This window comes from Drosophila busckii, chromosome X (assembly GCF_011750605.1).
Source record: "Drosophila busckii strain San Diego stock center, stock number 13000-0081.31 chromosome X, ASM1175060v1, whole genome shotgun sequence".
Classification (NCBI taxonomy): domain Eukaryota; kingdom Metazoa; phylum Arthropoda; class Insecta; order Diptera; family Drosophilidae; genus Drosophila; species Drosophila busckii.
In genome coordinates, this window is record NC_046608.1 from 2,161,883 (window position 1) to 2,181,273 (window position 19,391).

Below are 19,391 nucleotides of genomic sequence, written 5' to 3' on the forward strand. Positions count from 1 at the left end.
ATGTCGCCCCAAAATATAAATGCAACAACGTGTGGCAGCCACAACCTGTTGCTGACCCCCCCACCACCCCGCCCCTTACTGACTCTGCTGCTCCTTGTGGCTGCTGAACTGGTGTTGCAACTGTTGCAACTGCAGCAATTGCAAGTGGCGCTCATAAATTTGTTAGAGCGCGCACACATTTTCCACATTGCAATGTGCGACAACAACAACAGCAACACATAAAAGTGTTGCCGGTTTTCGTTGGCCCCACCTCTAGCTTTTGATATATGCAACAGCAACAGCAACAGCAGCAGCAGAAGAAAGTGAAGAGCGCGTCTACAAGTGGAAAAAGATATGCAGCAAAAAGTTGCAGCTTGGATAATAACTGGCTTGGCTGTTTTTCATTTGAAAGACAACAACAGCAACAGCAACAATTATTAATGAACAAAAAAAAGACGTTTAAAGCGCTTGCCGTTTGTGGCAGCGACAGTTTCGTTGATTGAGATACAACAAGTTGCAGCAGCTACAGCTACACAGCTTCAGTTGCAATTGTGCAAGGCACATCTCTCAAAGATGCCACTCATGGTCGTTGGCTGCTTGGCTCGGCTGCTTGGGCTTGCCAAACAACCTTGACATGCAGCAAAACTAATGACAGGAAATTGTCGACAAGTGCCGCGCACACACACACACACACACTCAATTGAATCGCTTCAGCTACAATTCATTTTGGTTTCAATCCCAAGCCCATCCATAAAGCGAACCGATTGCATTGCATTTGATCAAGCTCCCCACACATAGATGAGCCATCGCCATCGCCGTCGCCATCGCCTTGGGTCTGTCCGCATCTCGCATCTCGTTTTGGCTCTGGCTTTGCCTGGCCGCGCTTTTTAATTACAATCGCAAGTGCGAGCTGCCGACTCAGCTCCGACTCAGTTTTGGTTACTTACGAGTGCAACCGGTTGCCAAGTTAAACAATTGCCGTCACAACTATCTGTATCTATATCTATATCTTTAGCTATAACAATTGCCATTGCTCTATACACAGCGCAAAAAGAATGACTGATTTACAACTTCCAAGAATTAAATAAATAATCTAATTGTAGTTTGCTGACATATAAATTAGTTAGATATATCTAATAGATAATATATAGGATATAGAATATATAGATAGAGAAGAATAAATCGATTTCTTTGATCTCTTGACAATTAATCTAATTGTAGTTTGCTGACTATTGCCTTAGATATATCTAATAGATAATATCTATAATAAGCAACTCTGGGTACGAATTGATGCAGAGCTCGATAGAGAAGAATTAATAGATTTATTTTGAGCATATATCGATCTGTTATCTCTTTTGTGCGCATATTCAGAATATATCGATTTCTCTTTTGAGCGCGTGCACTGTAGTTATCTCTTGTTTAGATTTAGGGTGGACAATTACAATGATTTCCAAATCCCATGTCAAAAGAACAAAATAAGTCGATCGATCTGACAGTTTGCCAATTTCATTATAGCCATTTAAAAAATACTAAACTATCTAAATATCGACAAATTATCGTAAGTCAAAGAATAAAATTTAGGAGTAAAGCGCATATTCTGATTTATTTCAAGTTTGTCCTGAACAAAGTCATTATAACTTTATAACTATAGTGAATCATTAGAAAATTATGCTTAGCCGACTTTTGCATCAAAATCTTAATTTCGAAAAAAAGTTAATTCAGACGCATTATTAAAAAATATTCAGCAAATTTTTCAACAAACGCTTAAAACTCTTTTATTTTAATTATTTTTTATTTGTTATCAAATTGTTTTAATAATAAACAATAAATTATTTAAAGCTTATTTAGACTTAGCAAACATTTAATTGTTAAGCAGTTTCTAATTAATACAATTAAGCATTATGCAAACTCTAAAGCCGAATGAATTTCCATTTCATTGTTTGCTCTGTAGCTTTTGTATCTGTATCTGTATCTGTAGCTGTATCTGTATCTGCATCTCCAGCTGTCACTTTAGCTTTTGTTTGCTGTGCATTGTCAAAAGCTGTGTATATAGAAAAATGCATTTGAATTCGAATTCGAATTCTGTTTGGCTTGATTTGGTCACTTTTGTTGCTTTCGGGGTGGCTAAAACTCATTTGGCCGACACTCATTTGGCCAAATGCGGCTCACCTTGGTGGCAACAGAGCAAGCCCAAAAAACAATAACAATTACAATTGCAGTTGCTGTTAACTGTTTTTGTCTCTGTTTGTGTGTGTGTGTGTGTGTGTGAGCTTGGGGCTGGGTGGGTGTTGCCCAGCGCCAAGTTTATTAATGAAAATGGACAACTGAATGAGCAGGCCCAGCTGCAATTTAACATGCATTTATTTCTATTTTTTTTTTTTTTTTGCATACCAATGCGCAAAGCAAACAACAATTAGCAATGCCGCTTGGCTAAGCTATGACCTACTACCAAAACCAAAACATTCTTAGACAACAAACTGCACCTCAAAACTCAAATTCAAATACAAATTTAAGTTACAATTTCCACGTGTGTTGCTTTTCTTTCTATTGAATTCTAATGACTTAATTGCAGATTATGTTGAAATTTAACTGGACAGTAAGCCAAACTTGCATAAAATACCTAAAGTTGAATACGAATTTATGAATTTTTTTTAAAATAAATAAATATAATAAATAGAATTAAAATAGTACTTGCTTTATACACAACTAATTTGATCTTTAATTACTAATTTGTGTATTAGGAAGTGTAATTTTTTTATCTTTATTAGAGTGGCAGGTTTTGGGTTATATTCAAATTTTGTAAGGTACTCAATAAGGTTGGGTAAATAGGAATTTGCTGCATTTTGTGTAAAGCCCATTCAATTATATTTCATTTCAATTTTTGATCCAATCATTTTTAATCCAATCCAAACCAAAGTTGAATAAAATATAAATAAAGACCAACAATTGATTGTGTTTAAGAGTTACTTTACACATTTGTGTGACTTAAAATTCTCTGCATTTTAAGGCTTCGCTTTAGATTTTTTGTACCTAATTTTTATTTTTTTTATCTTTAGTCAAAAAAAAAAAATTAATAAAAACCCTTGTGAATTAAAATTTATGTGAGTTTTGCGTCTAAATTTTTGGGGTGTTTTGCATTTGCCTTCAGTTTCACTTAAAAAGAATTTTTGTTTGTTTAATAATTTCATATAAAATGATAACGAATAAGTTATGTTCATTTTTTAGTTTGCAATTTTTTATTTAATAAATTATTTTGTAGCTGCGCCAATGAAACAAAAAACTTTTACCACTCCAAACTGACCTAATACAAAGCTAAAAAGCAAAACGCACGAAGCAAGACGAAGTCGGAAATTCTTCTAAAAGTAGAGTAAGAGTTTCCAGAGTTTCTCGCCTGTAATTTGACAGCGGAACTAGAAGAAATGCATACGAGAGTGCTGCGGTCAGTTGGTCTGGTGCTATCAATTACCTTACATATCATACACCTGATATGACTTTATTTCTTTTATTTTATTTTATTTTGGGTGTCGCATTTCACTGACTGAAGTTCGCAGTTGCAGTCGCCGTTGGCGTCGCAGTCGCAATCGCTGAAATGTCATTGACTGCAAAACGGATTTGTGGCGATTTGTTATTGTCAGAAGAAGTTGTGTGGCCATAAATTGTTTTGGTCAATTGTATTTAAGCCAGTTCAGCTGACAGCTGCTGAGAAAACGCAGAAAACGCAGCAAATTGCTGTCTGGCTGACCTTGAATGTTGTATATGGGCCAAAGAGTTGAGTGGGGAGGGGTGTGACTGAAAGTGCTAAATGCTAACTAGAAAAACCTGCAGGCCGATCATCAACATGTTTTCTGGCCTTACTTGACATTGCTGCTGCTGCTGTTGCTTTTGTTGTTGTTGGCCAAAGCAGAGAAAGTAGCCAAGCAAGAAAAAGTAAAATTATTTTAGGACATGCCGCCGAAATAAAAAAAGGCACACAAGCGTTGCTTGTTGTAGCTACAAAATGTATGTCACCTGCAGCTGTCCCCAGGCCCCAAAAAACAGCTGCGACTGCAACTGCAACTGCAGTTAAAGCTAAAGCTAAAGCTAAAGCTAAAGCTAAAGCTAAAAGCCTGTGAGTTTTACTTTCTGCCCCAAAATTGAGTAAAGACTGGCCAAACAAGTTGCAAGGGGGCAAGTCCGTCTGGCTCGCTGGCTGCCTCACTCTCTCTTTGCCACACACACACACACACACACACACACACACACACACACACACACATTAGTGCTGGTCAACTAAAAATACAAATCGCTTAGGCGATGCTGCAAAATTATCGAAGACTCAACTACGAATAATCAGCTTCGAGCTCGTACCGTCCGATTTATTCGGAAATGAAAGTATTTGAAATATTCAGTCAGTCAGTATTGCCAGCTTAGCTAATTTCAAGCCAGATCTAGCATATTTTGAAAATTAAATAGCTTATAAATTTTATATAATATTTGCAAATAGTTTATAGCCTGAAATCTAGCATATTTTAATAATATATTCTAATTATAAATGCATTCGTATTTCAAGCTTATTTATTCTCTGGATGTTTTCTAAGCGTGGGAAAATCAATATTTGAAATCAAATAAAAATCAAGCTTGCATAATATTAAAATAATTATTATTTCATATACTTGGCACCCAAGTTGTGGGATTAAGTAGCGGCTAGTTTATTTTTACTCAGAATTTAGCTTAACATCTGTAAGTTGCCAACACTTCTAAACCTTTGAAAAAAAGCTAGAAAGCCATAGGAGTGAAGCGATAATTTTATCCACTAAAGATAAACATAAATTTGTTTCTGGACTCAAGAAAAAAGTTCAGCTGAAGGGATGAAAGAGTTTTATTTTGATCAGTCTTAGTCTAGTTTAAGAATATGCTAAGTAAGAAAAAAGTTTGTGCCTAGCGATCGATTAAAAAATACCCAAAATACCTCCTTACCTTAGTCCTGATACCATTAAACTTGATGCTTTTAATAAATCTATAAAACTTTATGCTCTATACTCAAAATACGAATAAAATGCAATTCGAAAGCATCAAAACTTATCGATTAAAAGCAACTAACTGTCCTCCTCCTCTCTAACTGTCTTTAACTGTATCTATCACAAACTCTAACGCTTGACTGTGTCGGTGTCCAGTGCGTGTTGCATGTTGTGTTTCTGTTTCTGTTTGCAAAGCAGGAAGCACTTGCAACACACACGCAAAGCCGCATGACTGGAGCCGTTTGACTATTTGGCTAATGGAATTCGCCAACTGGAATTTGTACCCTCCGCACTCTCCTCAAAACTTCACTTATATAAATCTCTGCCGCATATATAATTTAGCCATGTCACGTATGCGATTTGCTCATTAACAGCCGCTGACTCTAATACCAAAAAAAGAAATATATATATATATATATATATTATACAATGGCCCAAATAATGTTTTGGGCGCGTCTTCAAAGTGTTCAAAGTATTTCAATCACGTCGCCGAGCCTTGCCCAACGCCTCAAAGCTTCAGCTACAAGTAAAAAACCATTAAATCTAATTGGCATTAGTTGAGTTCGAAAACGATCATCAAAAGGATTCATTAGTCTCGAGCTAATGAAGACATTTTGTTCACAACAAACTAAAACTAATCAAACTAACCAAAGGGCAGTTGCCTAATGCTTAAGCATATATTTAACTAAACATGTTGGAGCTACAGCTATTTGTAAATAAATTATTCAAGCGTTATTTAGTTTAATCTAATTTAAAATGTAAGTTACTTGGAAAAAACCCCAAAGGTAGCCTAAGCTTGAGGTAAAAGCTTAAGATATATGTATTTAAAAAACATTTATTTGATGCGTAGCTAATAAAAAAAATATTTCTCAAGCAGCACTTAAAGATTTCAATGTGTATATTTAAAAAAAAATACATTTGATATTTTTAAAATTTTTTTTAGTTATTTCAAAGTAGATCTTTAAGAAAAAACATCAGCTTTATTTTTTAATAATTTGATTTAAGGAATTCAATGCATATATTTAAATAAAAAAATCTAAATTTGTTTTTAAAATTTTAATTTAAAGATTTCAATGTAGATTTTTAAAAATAAAATATTTGAAATTTTTTTTAATAATTTAATTTTAAGATTTCATCGTGCTTATAAAAAAAAACAACTGAATGTGATTTAATAATTTGATTTAAGTATTTAAACGTGGATAATTAAAAAAAAAAAGCTTGCTGTTTTTAATAATTTTATTTAATTATTTTAAAAATCTAAATTTTTTTTAATGTTTGATTTAATTTTCTAACGTGAAACATCTGCTTATTTTTTGAATAATTTCAATAAAAGATTTCATGAATTTTTGTTCAATAATTTAATAAAATATCTTTTTTTTATTGTACTCTTCTGTCAGCGAGTTCTAAGTTATTCTTCTTCTTTCGCATTAACACACTTATAGTTCGAATCACGTAGTTGGGGGCTTGGGATTATACAATTTGATTATTTATTTCTTTAGTTTTCGGTCACATCTGACGGATATTTCAGGCACGTCTTGTGGCCCTTGCCCAACATTTTTGGAAGCTCAGTGACCCATTTGCCTCAATGTGAATGCTGCTCACATTTCATTTTGGGTTGCAAATGTTGCTTTTCTTTTCTTTCTATCTCGCTATGTGTCGCTGCTTTGTTGGCTTTTCTGTTTTGATGTGCTGCTTCTCGATTTTCAATGTCAGCGCCTTTTTTTGTTTTCGGGTGACAATGAAGACAAATTGGAAGCTTTTTGGCTTTTTTTTTCTGCTGAGCTGAGCTGGGGCGCGTGTTAAAAAAAAAACAAGAATTTACACACACACAACTTATGTAAATTGAAATTTAAAATATGCAGAGCGCGGTCAACAATATTTTGGGTGGTGGGTTGGTGTTGTTGTTGTTGATTGTTGCTTGTTTTATATTTTTTAATATATGCGCTTAGCCGTTTTTCAGGTTCAAAGCAATTAAGTAATAATACAAATCAAAACTCTGCGCAGAAATAAAAACAACAACAACAACAGCTCAGCGATTATAAACAAAACCAAATGGCAAAAATTATGCAAGCGATCAACAAAAGAAATCAACGCTCGCGACACGGCTGGCAGAGCAGCAAAACTAAAAACTAAAAACCAAAATAAATTACACAAAATACAAAACAAATATCCAACAGATACAGATACAAACATACGCTTGGGTGGCAGCTATACATACCTGACCTAAACCCAAAACCCCCCACAGTTGTGCCATATTTTCCAAAAACGAGATACTGATCGAAATTTTGTGTAGCATTTAAGCGAATTGTTAATTGAAGGCTTTCAAATGTATTAACATAATATATGGGCTCAAAGTTCTATTTTATAAATACACACAAATTTATAAAACGCAATCATATAAAATTCCAATTCAATTTTTAAAACTGTTTTCAGCTAAATTAAATTCAAAATAAATATGCAGCTTTTACATTTTATATTATTTTGTAATATTTGATTTATTTTTAATTTATTATTTTATATACAACTTTTCTGTTTAGGAGAAAGCAAATCGCCTTTTAATCGTAATGATTATTTAGTCAACATAGTTATGCACAGAATTGTAACCAAAGCGTTTAACTTTTATGAGCGTGTATTAAATTTCGAAAGAGATTACATTTTTAGTGCTCATCGTAAATAGTTCAATTGTGAGTTTAATTGAGCAATAAAATTATTTCAATAGTAAGTTTTTTAAGCAATATTTTATTGCTACAATTTTCTTTTGCTTTAATATCTCAAAGAGCACAACGTAGAGTCTATGCGAGTTTAGTCCGATCTTCATATTGTCTTTAAATACATATTTTAAGAAAAACATAAATAATGAAATTTTTGAATTTACTGAATTTAAATAGAGTTTTCAGTTTCATATTTTCTATTATTTTAACTAAATTGTTATCAAAATTCTGTTAAATCGTTCTCAGGAATGTAGCTATTTATTTTTATTTCTATACTATTACTACTACTATTGATACTACTATTATTACTAATTTTACTACCAGCATTGCAACTACTATAATTACTTCTACTATTACTACTGTTATTACTACTATTACTATATTATTACTTCTACTATTACTACTACTAATACCACTACTACTATTACTTCAACTATTACTATTTCTTCTACTAATTCTTCTACTAATAATATTGCGACTGTTACTACTACTAATACTAGTTGTACTATTTCTACTATTAGTACTATTAATACAACTGCTATTACTTCTACTAATACTACTACTATTGCTTCTACTATTACTACTACTATTATTACTTCTACTACTAATACTACTACTATTACTTCTACTATTACTACTACTAATACTACTATATTACCTACTATTAACTACCTACTAATACTACTACTATTGCTTCTACTATTACTTCTACTATTACTACTACTAATACTACTACTATTGCTTCTACTATTACTACTACTAATACTACTACTATTATTACTTATATTACTAATACTACTACTATTATTACTTCTACTAATAATACTACTTGTACTATTTTTACTGTTACTACTACTTATACTACTGATATTACTTCTACTAATACTACTACTATTACTACTACTATTACTACCACTAAAAATACTGCTATTACTTCTACTAATACCACAACTATTTATACTACTATAAATTCTACTATTACTACTAATAATACTACTGCTATTGCTACTACTATTTTCCAATAGAATATTAGTAGCAGCACATTCTGTTCTGTCTATTGAGCTCAACTTGAACGCGGCGCTTTTCACTTTGCACTTGAACTCGCCTTTAAGTAGATCTCAGCTCAGCTCTCCGCTCTAAATTGTAAACTTGTAGTCCGGATGGCTTCTCACACGTAATGAGAGCATTTACATATTTTTCACACTCTCTGCTATGGCAGCTGGTGGGTTGGGCGGGGAGCTGGTTGGGGCACGTGTTTAATATTTGCTTGGAAAATCTTTGAAGCGTTCATTGCGACTTAAATATCAACTGAACGCTTAGGTGACATTTTTGTTGTTGTTCGAACCGGTTTGTGTGTGTGTGTTGGTTGACATGTTTATGAGACACTGTGTGTGCCCTTGTCAAGGTCGTAGTTGCAGTCTCGAATTTGTAAAAACATTTTATTGCCATATTCATTTATATTGAATCTTAATTTGGAAATTTCTTAATAAAATATTTGTGTCCACATCGGTCTTGGCGTTTGGTCGTGCAACGTTTAACATAATTAACTTGACGCATACCTCGACGTGTTTTGTTAAGTTCAATGACTTTACATGACAATTGCCCATTGTTGTTGTTGTTGTTGTTGTTGCTTCTGTCTGTTGCTGTTGCTGCTGTCGTGGCAAGTTTTGATGTTTCGCTGTTGGCTTTTAGCTTTTAGCTGTTACTTTTAGAGCTCGCCTCGTGTCCGTCCGTCTGTCCGTCCGTTTGTCCAATTAAAAACACGTTAATTTGTCGTCTTTTGTTGAGCGATCCATGGCACGGAATTCAATTTGACTGAGCGCTGATTAATCGCAGCCCAGACAGCTGACAAAACGAACTTAGTGCCCACTGTATTCGTGTACAGTGGGACACACTTGGATCGCACTAATCTTGTCTCAATCGACAATCAGTCGCTGTAACGTTTTGGGCACTTTGCTTTCTAATCAAAGCCAAACAACAACAACAACAATAGCAAAAACAACAACAACAAAGCGAACAAAAGACAGCAAAATCAACTAAAGAATCATTTAAGCTTTGGCTTTGGCTTCGTTAGCTTAGCCAATGGCTCTGGGGTTCTTAAACTTTTTGATTCTTGGCCGTAATTGCTTAGAATGAACGTAGCCATGTTTAATGAGCGCAAGACCGTTGAGCTATTTACACTGAGAGAAAATTTAAAGCATGTAAAATTACCAAATGTTTTAAGCTAAAGCATATTATAAAAAAAAAATATAGTTGAGCCATTAAATGGTTTTAAAAGAAAATTAATTTCATGTGCTAAAAGTCTAAAAAAAAGCTAAAAAAGTCGAAGAACTTAAATGATTTAATAAAAACCACATATGCGTAATTATTTGTTCTATATTTTTGAAAGAATGTCATCTAAATATTATACTAAAATTGATTTTTTTTATATATTCTATAAAAAAGTCTTATTAACAGTATTTAATAAACTCGAATTAACTAAATAATATCAGATAAAATTGATATTATTAAAATTATATATGCTGTTAAAAAGACTTATCAACTTGAATTAACAAAATAATAATTAGATATCTTAATAAAAATAATTTCAAATATAATATGCATAAATAGTTAATTTCTTTTTTCTATGTGTGAAAGAATATCAGCAGAAAAATATAATAAAAAAAGTATTATCAACAGTATTAAAAAAGTGGACAGGTTAAAGTATTAAAAAAAAAAATAATCAAATTCAATTCATTAATTTATTATTTTTATATATAAACATTAATGCATATTTTATTATTTCATTTATTTGACATTTAATGCTCATAATTTGCACTTTTATATTTCTCTCAGTGTATGCTGTCCAATGTCTTCTGCTTCTGGCTATGGCATGTGATTATGAGCGCCAAGCTCGCCGCTCTCAGCTGCTGCTCATTTTGCAGTTCGGTAGCTACGCTTACAACAGTCCCAAGTCACAGTCAGTCGGACTGACAGTCAGCGAACTCACACACACACAAAGACACATGTGTGTGTGTGTGTGGCAAGAGGCAGAACTGTGTGTATGATTCTAATTATTATGTATGACTAGCTTTGTTGTGTGGCCTGCGTTGCGACTTCTCAGACAATGCAGAGAAGTCTAAAAGTGTTTGGAGTTGCAACTTGCCCCATTGTGCGTACATTTGACGCCTCAGTCCCCCTGCCACTGACACGACCCCTTTGCAGCTGCCAGCTGTGCGTCTGTTTTAAAACAAAACTGTTATGAAAGTGAGTAAATAATATTTGTAGATAAATAAATATATACGCATAAATATTTGTAGAAGCAGCTGGCGATTGAATTTCTGTAACAAGTTCGCTGCTTGACTTAGATAATCACAACAGTAACAAAAAACAAAAACCAGTTAATTAGCGTATGCTTGCCAATTGCAGTTACACACACACATGTGTGTGCGTGTGTGGCAACTTGTGTGGAAAACTCAATATGTCTGTTGTTATCACAGCGCGCGCTGTAAATTAGAAAGGTTCAATAATGAAGGGAAAAAAAACAAACACAGATCTAAGCTTAAGAGAGAAAGAGAGAGAGAGCGAGACAGGCCAATGAAAGTGAGTGAGTGGGGAATGAAACATGTGAATGGGGAAATGTATTTGGGAAATGAGAATGCGGTCTGCCCAACCAGGTGAATGGACAAAGAGCATTTAATAGTAAAAGTCTCGCCCATCAAACAAAAACGTATAAATTACATTGGTTTGAAAGAACTTTTGCTAGGAAATGTTATTAATGAATTCAAAGAACAAAAATCTAACAATTAAAAATGATCTCTCTTGCAATATATAAAACTGTTCGATTTGTTTGAATGAGAACTGTGCAACAAATTCGAAATCTACAAAGAATTCTAAGTCTAAAGTCTAAATTAAAGATTTCGATAAAACTTATGTATTTTATCATAGCATTAAAAGTTTTAAATAATAAAATTATTATCATTAGATTTTCTATTAAAGCTCTATTATTAAACTTTTATTTAATAATTTGTTTGAGTGTGTGTGTGTTTGTTAGCATAGAGTCCTTGACATAGTTACACATACATACGCGCCTTATAGATATTTGCTATTTTGTAATCCCCACTGCATATTTCGTTTCTTTGCTTTGTTGCTATTTTGATAATTGATTTATTTTTTATATTATGAGCTAACATTGATTTTTGCTAAAGTGACTAGTTAGTTAATATCTTAATCAGTACTAGATCTAGATTGCAACTTACTTGATTTTTCATTAATATTATGTCTGTGTGCGTGTCTCTCTCTGCCTCTCGTCTCTCTCTCTTTCTCTTCCTTCTTTCTCATTTACAGAGGCCGTTTATTGTAGTATGATGGGGAGGATAAGTGGTGCTAGCATACAGCATATTATGCACAACTCATTTAAAGCTAACTCCGAAAAGTATTTTTTTTTTATATTTTTATTTTGCGTCGTTCTACAGCTTGAGAAGATCGAGCTGGAGATGTGTGAGTTGTCTTGGGTCAAATACCTTGAGATGTGCCTCGCCTGGGTTAAGGCAGCTTTGTTATATATTGTTTTGTTATTGAAATGCTGTGTATATATAAATTATATTAGACAACAACAATAAGTTTAAGCTGCCTCTTTCTCTTTCTCTCTCTCTCTCTCTCTCTCGCTCGCTGGCAATGCAAATGTAAAAAATTCAATAAAATGACAAACCAGTTTATCAGTGAAATGTTGCCAAAAAAAAGTTTAAATTATATAAAAAATACATGAATGAATGAAAGATAAAAGCTGATGTCGTTGGCTTCAATTTTGTAGCTTCAACATTAAAATTATGCTTGCTGCTTTTGATTTTTCATATGCGTTATTCAATTAAAAATAATAAACAACAACAATACCAAAAAAAAAAAGAAAAGTAAAATAAACTTATTTGAGCAGCAATTTAATAAATTTAAGCATCTTAGTGGTGTCAAGTTGTAGCGGCAGTGGCTGCGGGACTGGGGGGTGGGGCAACCAGTTTGATGTTAATCAATTTTCGCAATACAAAAGAAAAAAAAAACTTGTGTTGTTTTTTTTTTATTTTTGCACTTGCCGTTTTTTAACGCTTCCAAGTTGCTGCTGCGAATTATTGGGCAAAGGAAATATGCGCTAAGTAGACAAACGCACTAACTAACTTAGATAGTTTGCATGTGTGTGTGTGTGTGTGTGTCTTGGTTCGTTGAAAATTACTTAATATGCAGTTTAGCAGCTTTTGACCTTAAGTAAGCAATCAAAAAAGATTAACAGTTAAGCTACAACAGCTAGAGCAACAATAACAAAAGTTATAGTTATTTGGACGCTCTAAAATCAAGTGGCGCATTTCCGTTGTGGCTAATTATATTGAGGCTAAAACTAAAATGTTGCTGCTGCTGCTGCTGCTGATGAGTTTTGTCAGTTGATTGAGTGGCACAAGCTCTTGCCACAGCATCTGCAGCTGAAGATGTTGCTGCTGTTGCTGCTTTCACTGTCTTGTAGCGTTTTGATTGCAGCAGCAGCAGCTCTAGTAACTGTCATTTTAATTTTTTGCATTTGTTGCGCACAGTGGTTAGCAAGCTATGAAAACTGTGGCTAAGACATGCGTAGTTTTTAATTTATTATAAGCAAACATGCGTATGTATGCAAAAAAAAATAAAAATATGACTAATTTATTTGACTGATTTGTCACACTGTGCCTAGGCGCACAGGCGTTGCCAGCGCACAATCATACCGGCATTATTTACCGTTTTGCTTGCGCCTTTGAGTCGCACTTTACGAGCTCTGCTGCTGCTGCTGCGCTGCTGCTGCTGTAAGTGAATTTCAATGTTGAAGCGAAACAGACAATAGCACAACATCAGCAGCAGCGGCAGCAGCAGCTAGAACAATAACCCAAAGCTTTACACTTACCACTAGCGACGACCTCAATTAGCGAGTGTCTTGGGCTCCATCGTTCTAACAGCGACTGCGTCGTCTACGTCTGCGTCAGCGTCTTCGCTAGCGTTTGTTTGTTTAATTGCTCGTTGCTTCCTGTTAGTTCACATGCAGTTGAAAAAATACACATGCACACACATACCTTTGCACATATGTATGTATGTATGTGTATGTCTGTTATGCAGTTATTTAGTTAAATAATTTCCTTTTATTTATTTACTTGGCAAAGAGCAAACAAAACAAAAAATAAATAAACAACAAAAAATGATTAACTAAACGACACAATTGCACACAAATGCTGCCAATTAAAATTTACAAAAAAACAATAAAAAAAAAAATAGTAGGCATATAATGTATGTAAATAAACAATGCACAAGGCGCATATTTACAATTACACAAACACACACACGCACACACACTATGCATGTGTGTGTATGTATGTATATATGTAAATGCACTCACTCTCACGAAACTGCGTGAAATTCTTTGGGCCACACGAGATTCTGTAGTTGCGACTAGCGCTGATCGACCGCACGGCATGAAACCTCGTTTTCAAACTGAACAGCGCTCAGCTGTGCCAACAGCTTTCAAGCTGCCCGAAACTAAGCGGCGGCGCTGCGCTCTCACTAAACGGCCACGCAGCAGCAGCAGCTACTGCGACGGCAGCAGCGAGCGAGCGTAAAAAAGAGAGAGAGAGAGCGCGACGTGTGCGAGAGCTCCCCTTTAGGCACGAGCTCCCACTGCACGCACAGCGGCTGCGAAATTGCAATGGGAGAGTGTGTGCGTGTGTGGTGGGAAATGGGCATGGTGTGTTTGCCTGTGTGTGGGGTGTGGGTAATCTGTACTTTTATTGCTGCTGCCGCTGCCGGTTGTTGCCTAAGGTTGGGCATTACAATTAATTTGCCGTTTGCCATTGTGTTTTGCCATTCAAAGTCAACGATGCGATCGTTGTGCAGCCAGAAAGCAACAACTACTAGTGCAAATACTATATCGTATAGTATAATGTACGATGCACAAATGCAATGCAGTAATTTATATAAATCAATAGCAATTACTTTTGCTACTGCAGCATAAAAATCAAACACTTGCATTAGTTTTTTGATTTATTTTATTTTTTTAGTTCAAATAATTAAATTTAACTTTTATTGAATTTCAAGAGGAAAATTCATTTTACTAAGTTTTGTTATTTGTATTGCTAATCTAAATGTACAATGTGACCAATGCATAAATGACCAAAAAAAAAAAAACATTTTTCGTTTATAGTATATGTATGTATATCTATATAAAATATTCAACCTACATGTGTGTGTGTGTGTGTGTGTGTAATTTAAAATTTTATTTCTTGCGTGTTTTACAAAGTAAAATTTATTGAATATTCTTTCTTGACTTAGAAATTAATTTCCTATGAGATCAGCTCTGTTGGAAATGCGCACAAAAAAAAGACAATTTAATTATTATATTAATATGCCGTTTGCCCCTGAGACGATAACGGGGTAGAGATCGGCTCCATAGGATATTGTTTGTATTGTTTGTTGTTGTAGTATGTAATTAAAATTGATAAATGCCTAATAGTTCGATCTTGTAAATAGTCGTTTCATGAGTACAACTATTTAAAGTAATTAAGTTTATTCATCTGTGTGTGTGTGTGTGTGTGTGTGTGTGTATCTTATAAATATAAATTTTATATATACTATATTTGAATTTCTATTAAAGCTGATAAATGTACTTGATCAATCATGGCTGTTATTGTTGTTGTTATTTTGTTTTTGCTTAGCCTTTCTACTACTTTTTCAACAATTTCAATGTGAAATAAACTACTAAAAAATGCATTATTTTGCATACTTTGCATACTTTGCATACTTTGCATATAAGCTGTAAATAGTTGAAGATTGAATTTATTTATTGGAATTCTTAAAACGTTTTGTCGACAATTCTTTATCTAACTGGACAAATGACAATTGCTAAGTGCCATAAAGTTTAAAGTATAAAGCTACTGCTATTATTACAAATACAATAAGTGTATATAGTTCAATGCTATACGTAAGGCAATTCTCATTATTAATTAATAATGCTAAATGATATAGCAAAATAAATAAAGTTCCACACTAAGTAGCTGCTAACTAGTGTGAATGCAATTTAATTTGACTGACGCTATCTCTTTCTCTCTCTAGTATACTAACTTGCTTAAATTATAGTATAAGAGCGTCTACTACAGTCGAGAGAGCTCGACTTACAAATACCCATCATATAGTTAGTTTTGCTTTTGAACTATACTAACTATACTTGGTACTTAGAAAATTTTTGCATTGCGGACAAATTTTTGATTTGATTTTGCTTTGTTTTTAATAAGAAAAAATTACTTGCTATATAAGGGGTATTAAAAATTTCAAACATATTACATATGCTATACTTCCATTTATTAAATCTGTTCTATTTTGGCTGGATTTCGTGTATGGTCGTGTTTAAGTCTCTATGTGTGTGTGTGTGTGTCTCTCTCTGTGTGTGTGTCCACAAATTGTCCAGTAGCAATAATAGCTAAAGCTCTGCCTCTCATTATCGCTCAATGTATTCGTTGTCTCGTTTTGGCTAAAATCATGTTCCACTCATATCATTATAACATAATGTTCTGTGTTTTTCAGTTTTTTGCACTTGATTTGCTTCTTTGGCATGCCCAGCGCGATTGGCAGGAGTCTTATGAGGACTTATTGGACGCAATTGGACGTAAATACAAGTAACGAGTTTATCTTAAACGCTCTAGCTACAAAGTTCTTTTTGTATCGAGTATCAAAAAAACTTAGCATAAGTATTACAGTTTTCTGTTTTCTATTTAGATTTGTCTGATGTACGTTCTTTAGTAAGTTTTGAATTTTGAACAGTTCCATCGAGACAAACAGTCAAAGAATTTCAACTAACGAATGTGTGTGTAAACCAACGAGTAAACTCGTTGTCTGCCCTACGAGTGCCGCACATACACACACATCACAACAAGCTTAGTATGTGTGTGTGTATGTGTGTGCGTGTGAAGAAAGCTTTAAGCTGGCAAAATATCACACAGCTGCAGCGCAGCGAGTGAGTGAGTGAGTGAGTGAGAAAGATAGATGCATCTATTAACGGGAATTGCTAGGCACTCAGCTTAGCCTGCAACTATTTGGGATACGGAATTGGTGCGTCGTCTTTTGGTGATTTGCTTCCACAAGCGGCGATTGAGCGACGGTTTATCCTGCAACCCCAAAACTTTGTTAGCAAAAAGAGCGAGAGCGAAAGAGAGAGAGAGAGCGAGCTTACGTTATCCTTGCGCGGCGACATGGGTGCCAAATCCGCCTGTTCCGGCGTTTGAGTGTGCAGCAGACTGCTCTGGCTCATGGAGGGGGACTGCTCGCCAGCAATGCTTATTTCAGAATTGCGGCGCTTGATAAAGTTGATTCTAGGGTGAAGAAACTTGAAATTAATCAAAGAATGAAGAATGGACTTCAGTCGCACTCACAAACGTTTAGATTTGCCCGCTTCGGTTTCAAGGCACGCATCAGTCATTGTTGTTGTCGTTGTTGTTGTTGCTGTGGATGTTGCCACATCCATCGAAGTAGTACTCGTCGTCCTCGTTAGTGAGACTGCTGCTACTGCTGCTGTCGTCGTCGTCGTCGTCTGTTCGCTGCTCGATAAACAGCCTCGTCTCGTTGCCATCGTCGTCGTCGTCGTCGTCATCGTCCTCAGCTCGGATGTCGCCCTGACTTGATAGCCACTCCTCGATTGAGACATGGAGTATATCTTCTCGCGTCTCGCTAAGATTTCCAGATCGCCTAATTTGTTCCCGCCGCTGCTGTAGCTGCAGCTTGTGCTGCTGTCGCCGCCGCTTGCGCTCCCGCCGCCGTTTCGAGCCACAGATGCAGAACTGTTCCATGTATTTGGACTTGGATGCGGGCGTTGTGGACCGACGACGGCACGAGCTGAACCAGCCCCGGCGAGCGGACTGCCGTGGCTGCTGCTGCTCCGACTGCGCTGCTGTCCGCTGCTGCCTGCGGCCTGCAGCGGACGTGGACGCCGATTCACCGTCGGCGTGTCCATCTTCGAGTTGCGTTGTTGAGAGTACGATATGACAGCCTCTTTTGGCTGCACTCGGTTCGTGGCCGAACGACTCAATAAATCGCGACCCGTCAGACGATGAAATGTGGAGAGGTCGTGCCTAAAATAGGTAAACCAATATATAAGATACGAACCGAAACATAATCTACACTCCTTGCTAAAAGCATGTTGAGCAACAATTAACGCTAAGCATTCGGTTCACTAAACAGACAAATTGTCTATTCTTTATATATCTCTATTCTTTATATTTCATAGGTACATATACTTATTATTTATAAATAGGCAAGGCCCCAATGCATCATATTATCCTTTCCCTCGACGATCAGTCGGCGAAAATTAAAAGGTACTTCATTTTTAAAAAATCTATTCTTTATGCATTCAAAGAAAAATGAGGAGTTTTTCGTTCTATTGAAACGATTTACCATATTCGCAGTTCACAAAAATGTTCTTATGTTGAGAAAGAGAGAGAGAGAGAGCGAGAGATAGATATAGAGATTACATTAAGAATGAAAGAGCCTGTCAAGTTGGACTAAAAACTGGGACTAGCTTCAGCTTTTTTTAGTCGGACAATGGCTGAAGACTTTGAGAGCTCGCCGATATGCATAATTTTGTATAGAGCTCACTACTTTAACCCTCTGATTAGCGGTAAGTTTTTCACTCTTATTTAAACGGTAAGGTTCTTAGGGTTTTGGATTCTAACTTTATATTTAAATATTTAGCTATGGGTTTTTATTCTTTAGCGATTTTCTTCATTTGAAAATCAACCGAGGGTTGTCTTGTGAATGAAGTTACCAATTGCTTGTCAAAATACTTTTTCAAACAAGTGTGTAATATTCTAACTATTGATTGGATAGCTACCCCAGAATGGTTGTTAGATCTGGACCAGGCTCGTAGCAGATCAAGTCCTCGTCCCCGAGTATGTCGTGATTGAGCGCCAGACGCATTTCCAGCCTTGGGCTTAGGCCGCAGCCAGCGCGCGGTGTAGTTGACGTTCCGACTGCAGCTGGGCTGCTCGGCTTGCTCTGATTGTTGTTGCTGCTGCTGCTGCTGGTCGCATTCGCTGGGCTCGGCTTTGTTGTCTTCGAGGCTGTTGCTGATAAAGTGCTGGAGTCGGCCGGCGCTGCGGCCCCCAGCAGGCAGGTCTCGATTATCGTTGACGATGGGCGTTTTGGGATTGCGACGGGAGGAGGCGGCGCCGGCGCCGGCAGAGCTGATGGCGCTGATGCTGCAGAGGTTTTGATACTCGCCGCCGTTGTCCTTGACGCGATAACGGTTGTGGGCAAAGCGCTGGCGACGTCGCCGACAGCCGCCGAGCAGCCACTGTCAGCAGTAGCGCCAGATTTTCTTGGAGGTGGCTGCAATGAAAGATCAGGCAATGAGTATAGTGGGAAGAGTGGCATGAGCTGGAAGTTGGGATTACCTTGTTGGCGCTTAGATTTGTTTGCGTGAGCAGCAGACGACGAGGTGGCGGTGGCGGCGGTATAAATCTCGGCGGCTTGACGTTGACTTTGGCGTCGCTGCTGGTAGTGGCGCTCCCGCTGCTGATTGTTGTAGTAGTCGACCAGCGAGCTGGACTCGCCGTCGTCGTCGTTGTCGCCGTTGTTGTTGTTGTTGCCGCTTGTCTGCCGCTGGAGCTGCTGCTGTTGCTGCTCGTAGCTAGCGTAGTCGTCGCCGTAGACGTCGTCATCGTCATCATCATCGTCG

The 19,391-nt window shown here is 36.1% G+C and overlaps 1 protein-coding gene across 1 annotated transcript; it reads right to left on the reverse strand.

The window, feature by feature from the left end:
• Positions 1-14,939: 14,939 nt before the first annotated feature.
• Positions 14,940-19,387, reverse strand: LOC117134954 (mucin-5AC-like). Its single transcript, XM_033294580.1, has 5 exons — positions 19,108-19,387; positions 18,546-19,042; positions 17,092-17,787; positions 16,893-17,031; positions 14,940-16,827 (listed from the first exon to the last, which is right to left on the reverse strand). The coding sequence occupies exons 1-5, from the start codon at positions 19,384-19,386 to the stop codon at positions 16,741-16,743; spliced, it is 1,698 nt and encodes a 565-aa protein (XP_033150471.1). The 5' UTR covers position 19,387; the 3' UTR covers positions 14,940-16,740.
• Positions 19,388-19,391: the final 4 nt, after the last annotated feature.

Coding starts and splice junctions, on each gene's coding strand:
- LOC117134954 (XM_033294580.1), bottom strand. CDS start 19,386: ATGATGATGACGATGACGACGTCTACGGCGACGACTACGCTAGCTACG. Junction 17,788..18,545: donor GATCTAACAACCATTCTGGG/GTAGCTATCCAA, acceptor TACCTATTTTAG/GCACGACCTCTCCACATTTC. Junction 16,828..16,892: donor TGTCGCCGCGCAAGGATAAC/GTAAGCTCGCTC, acceptor TTGGGGTTGCAG/GATAAACCGTCGCTCAATCG.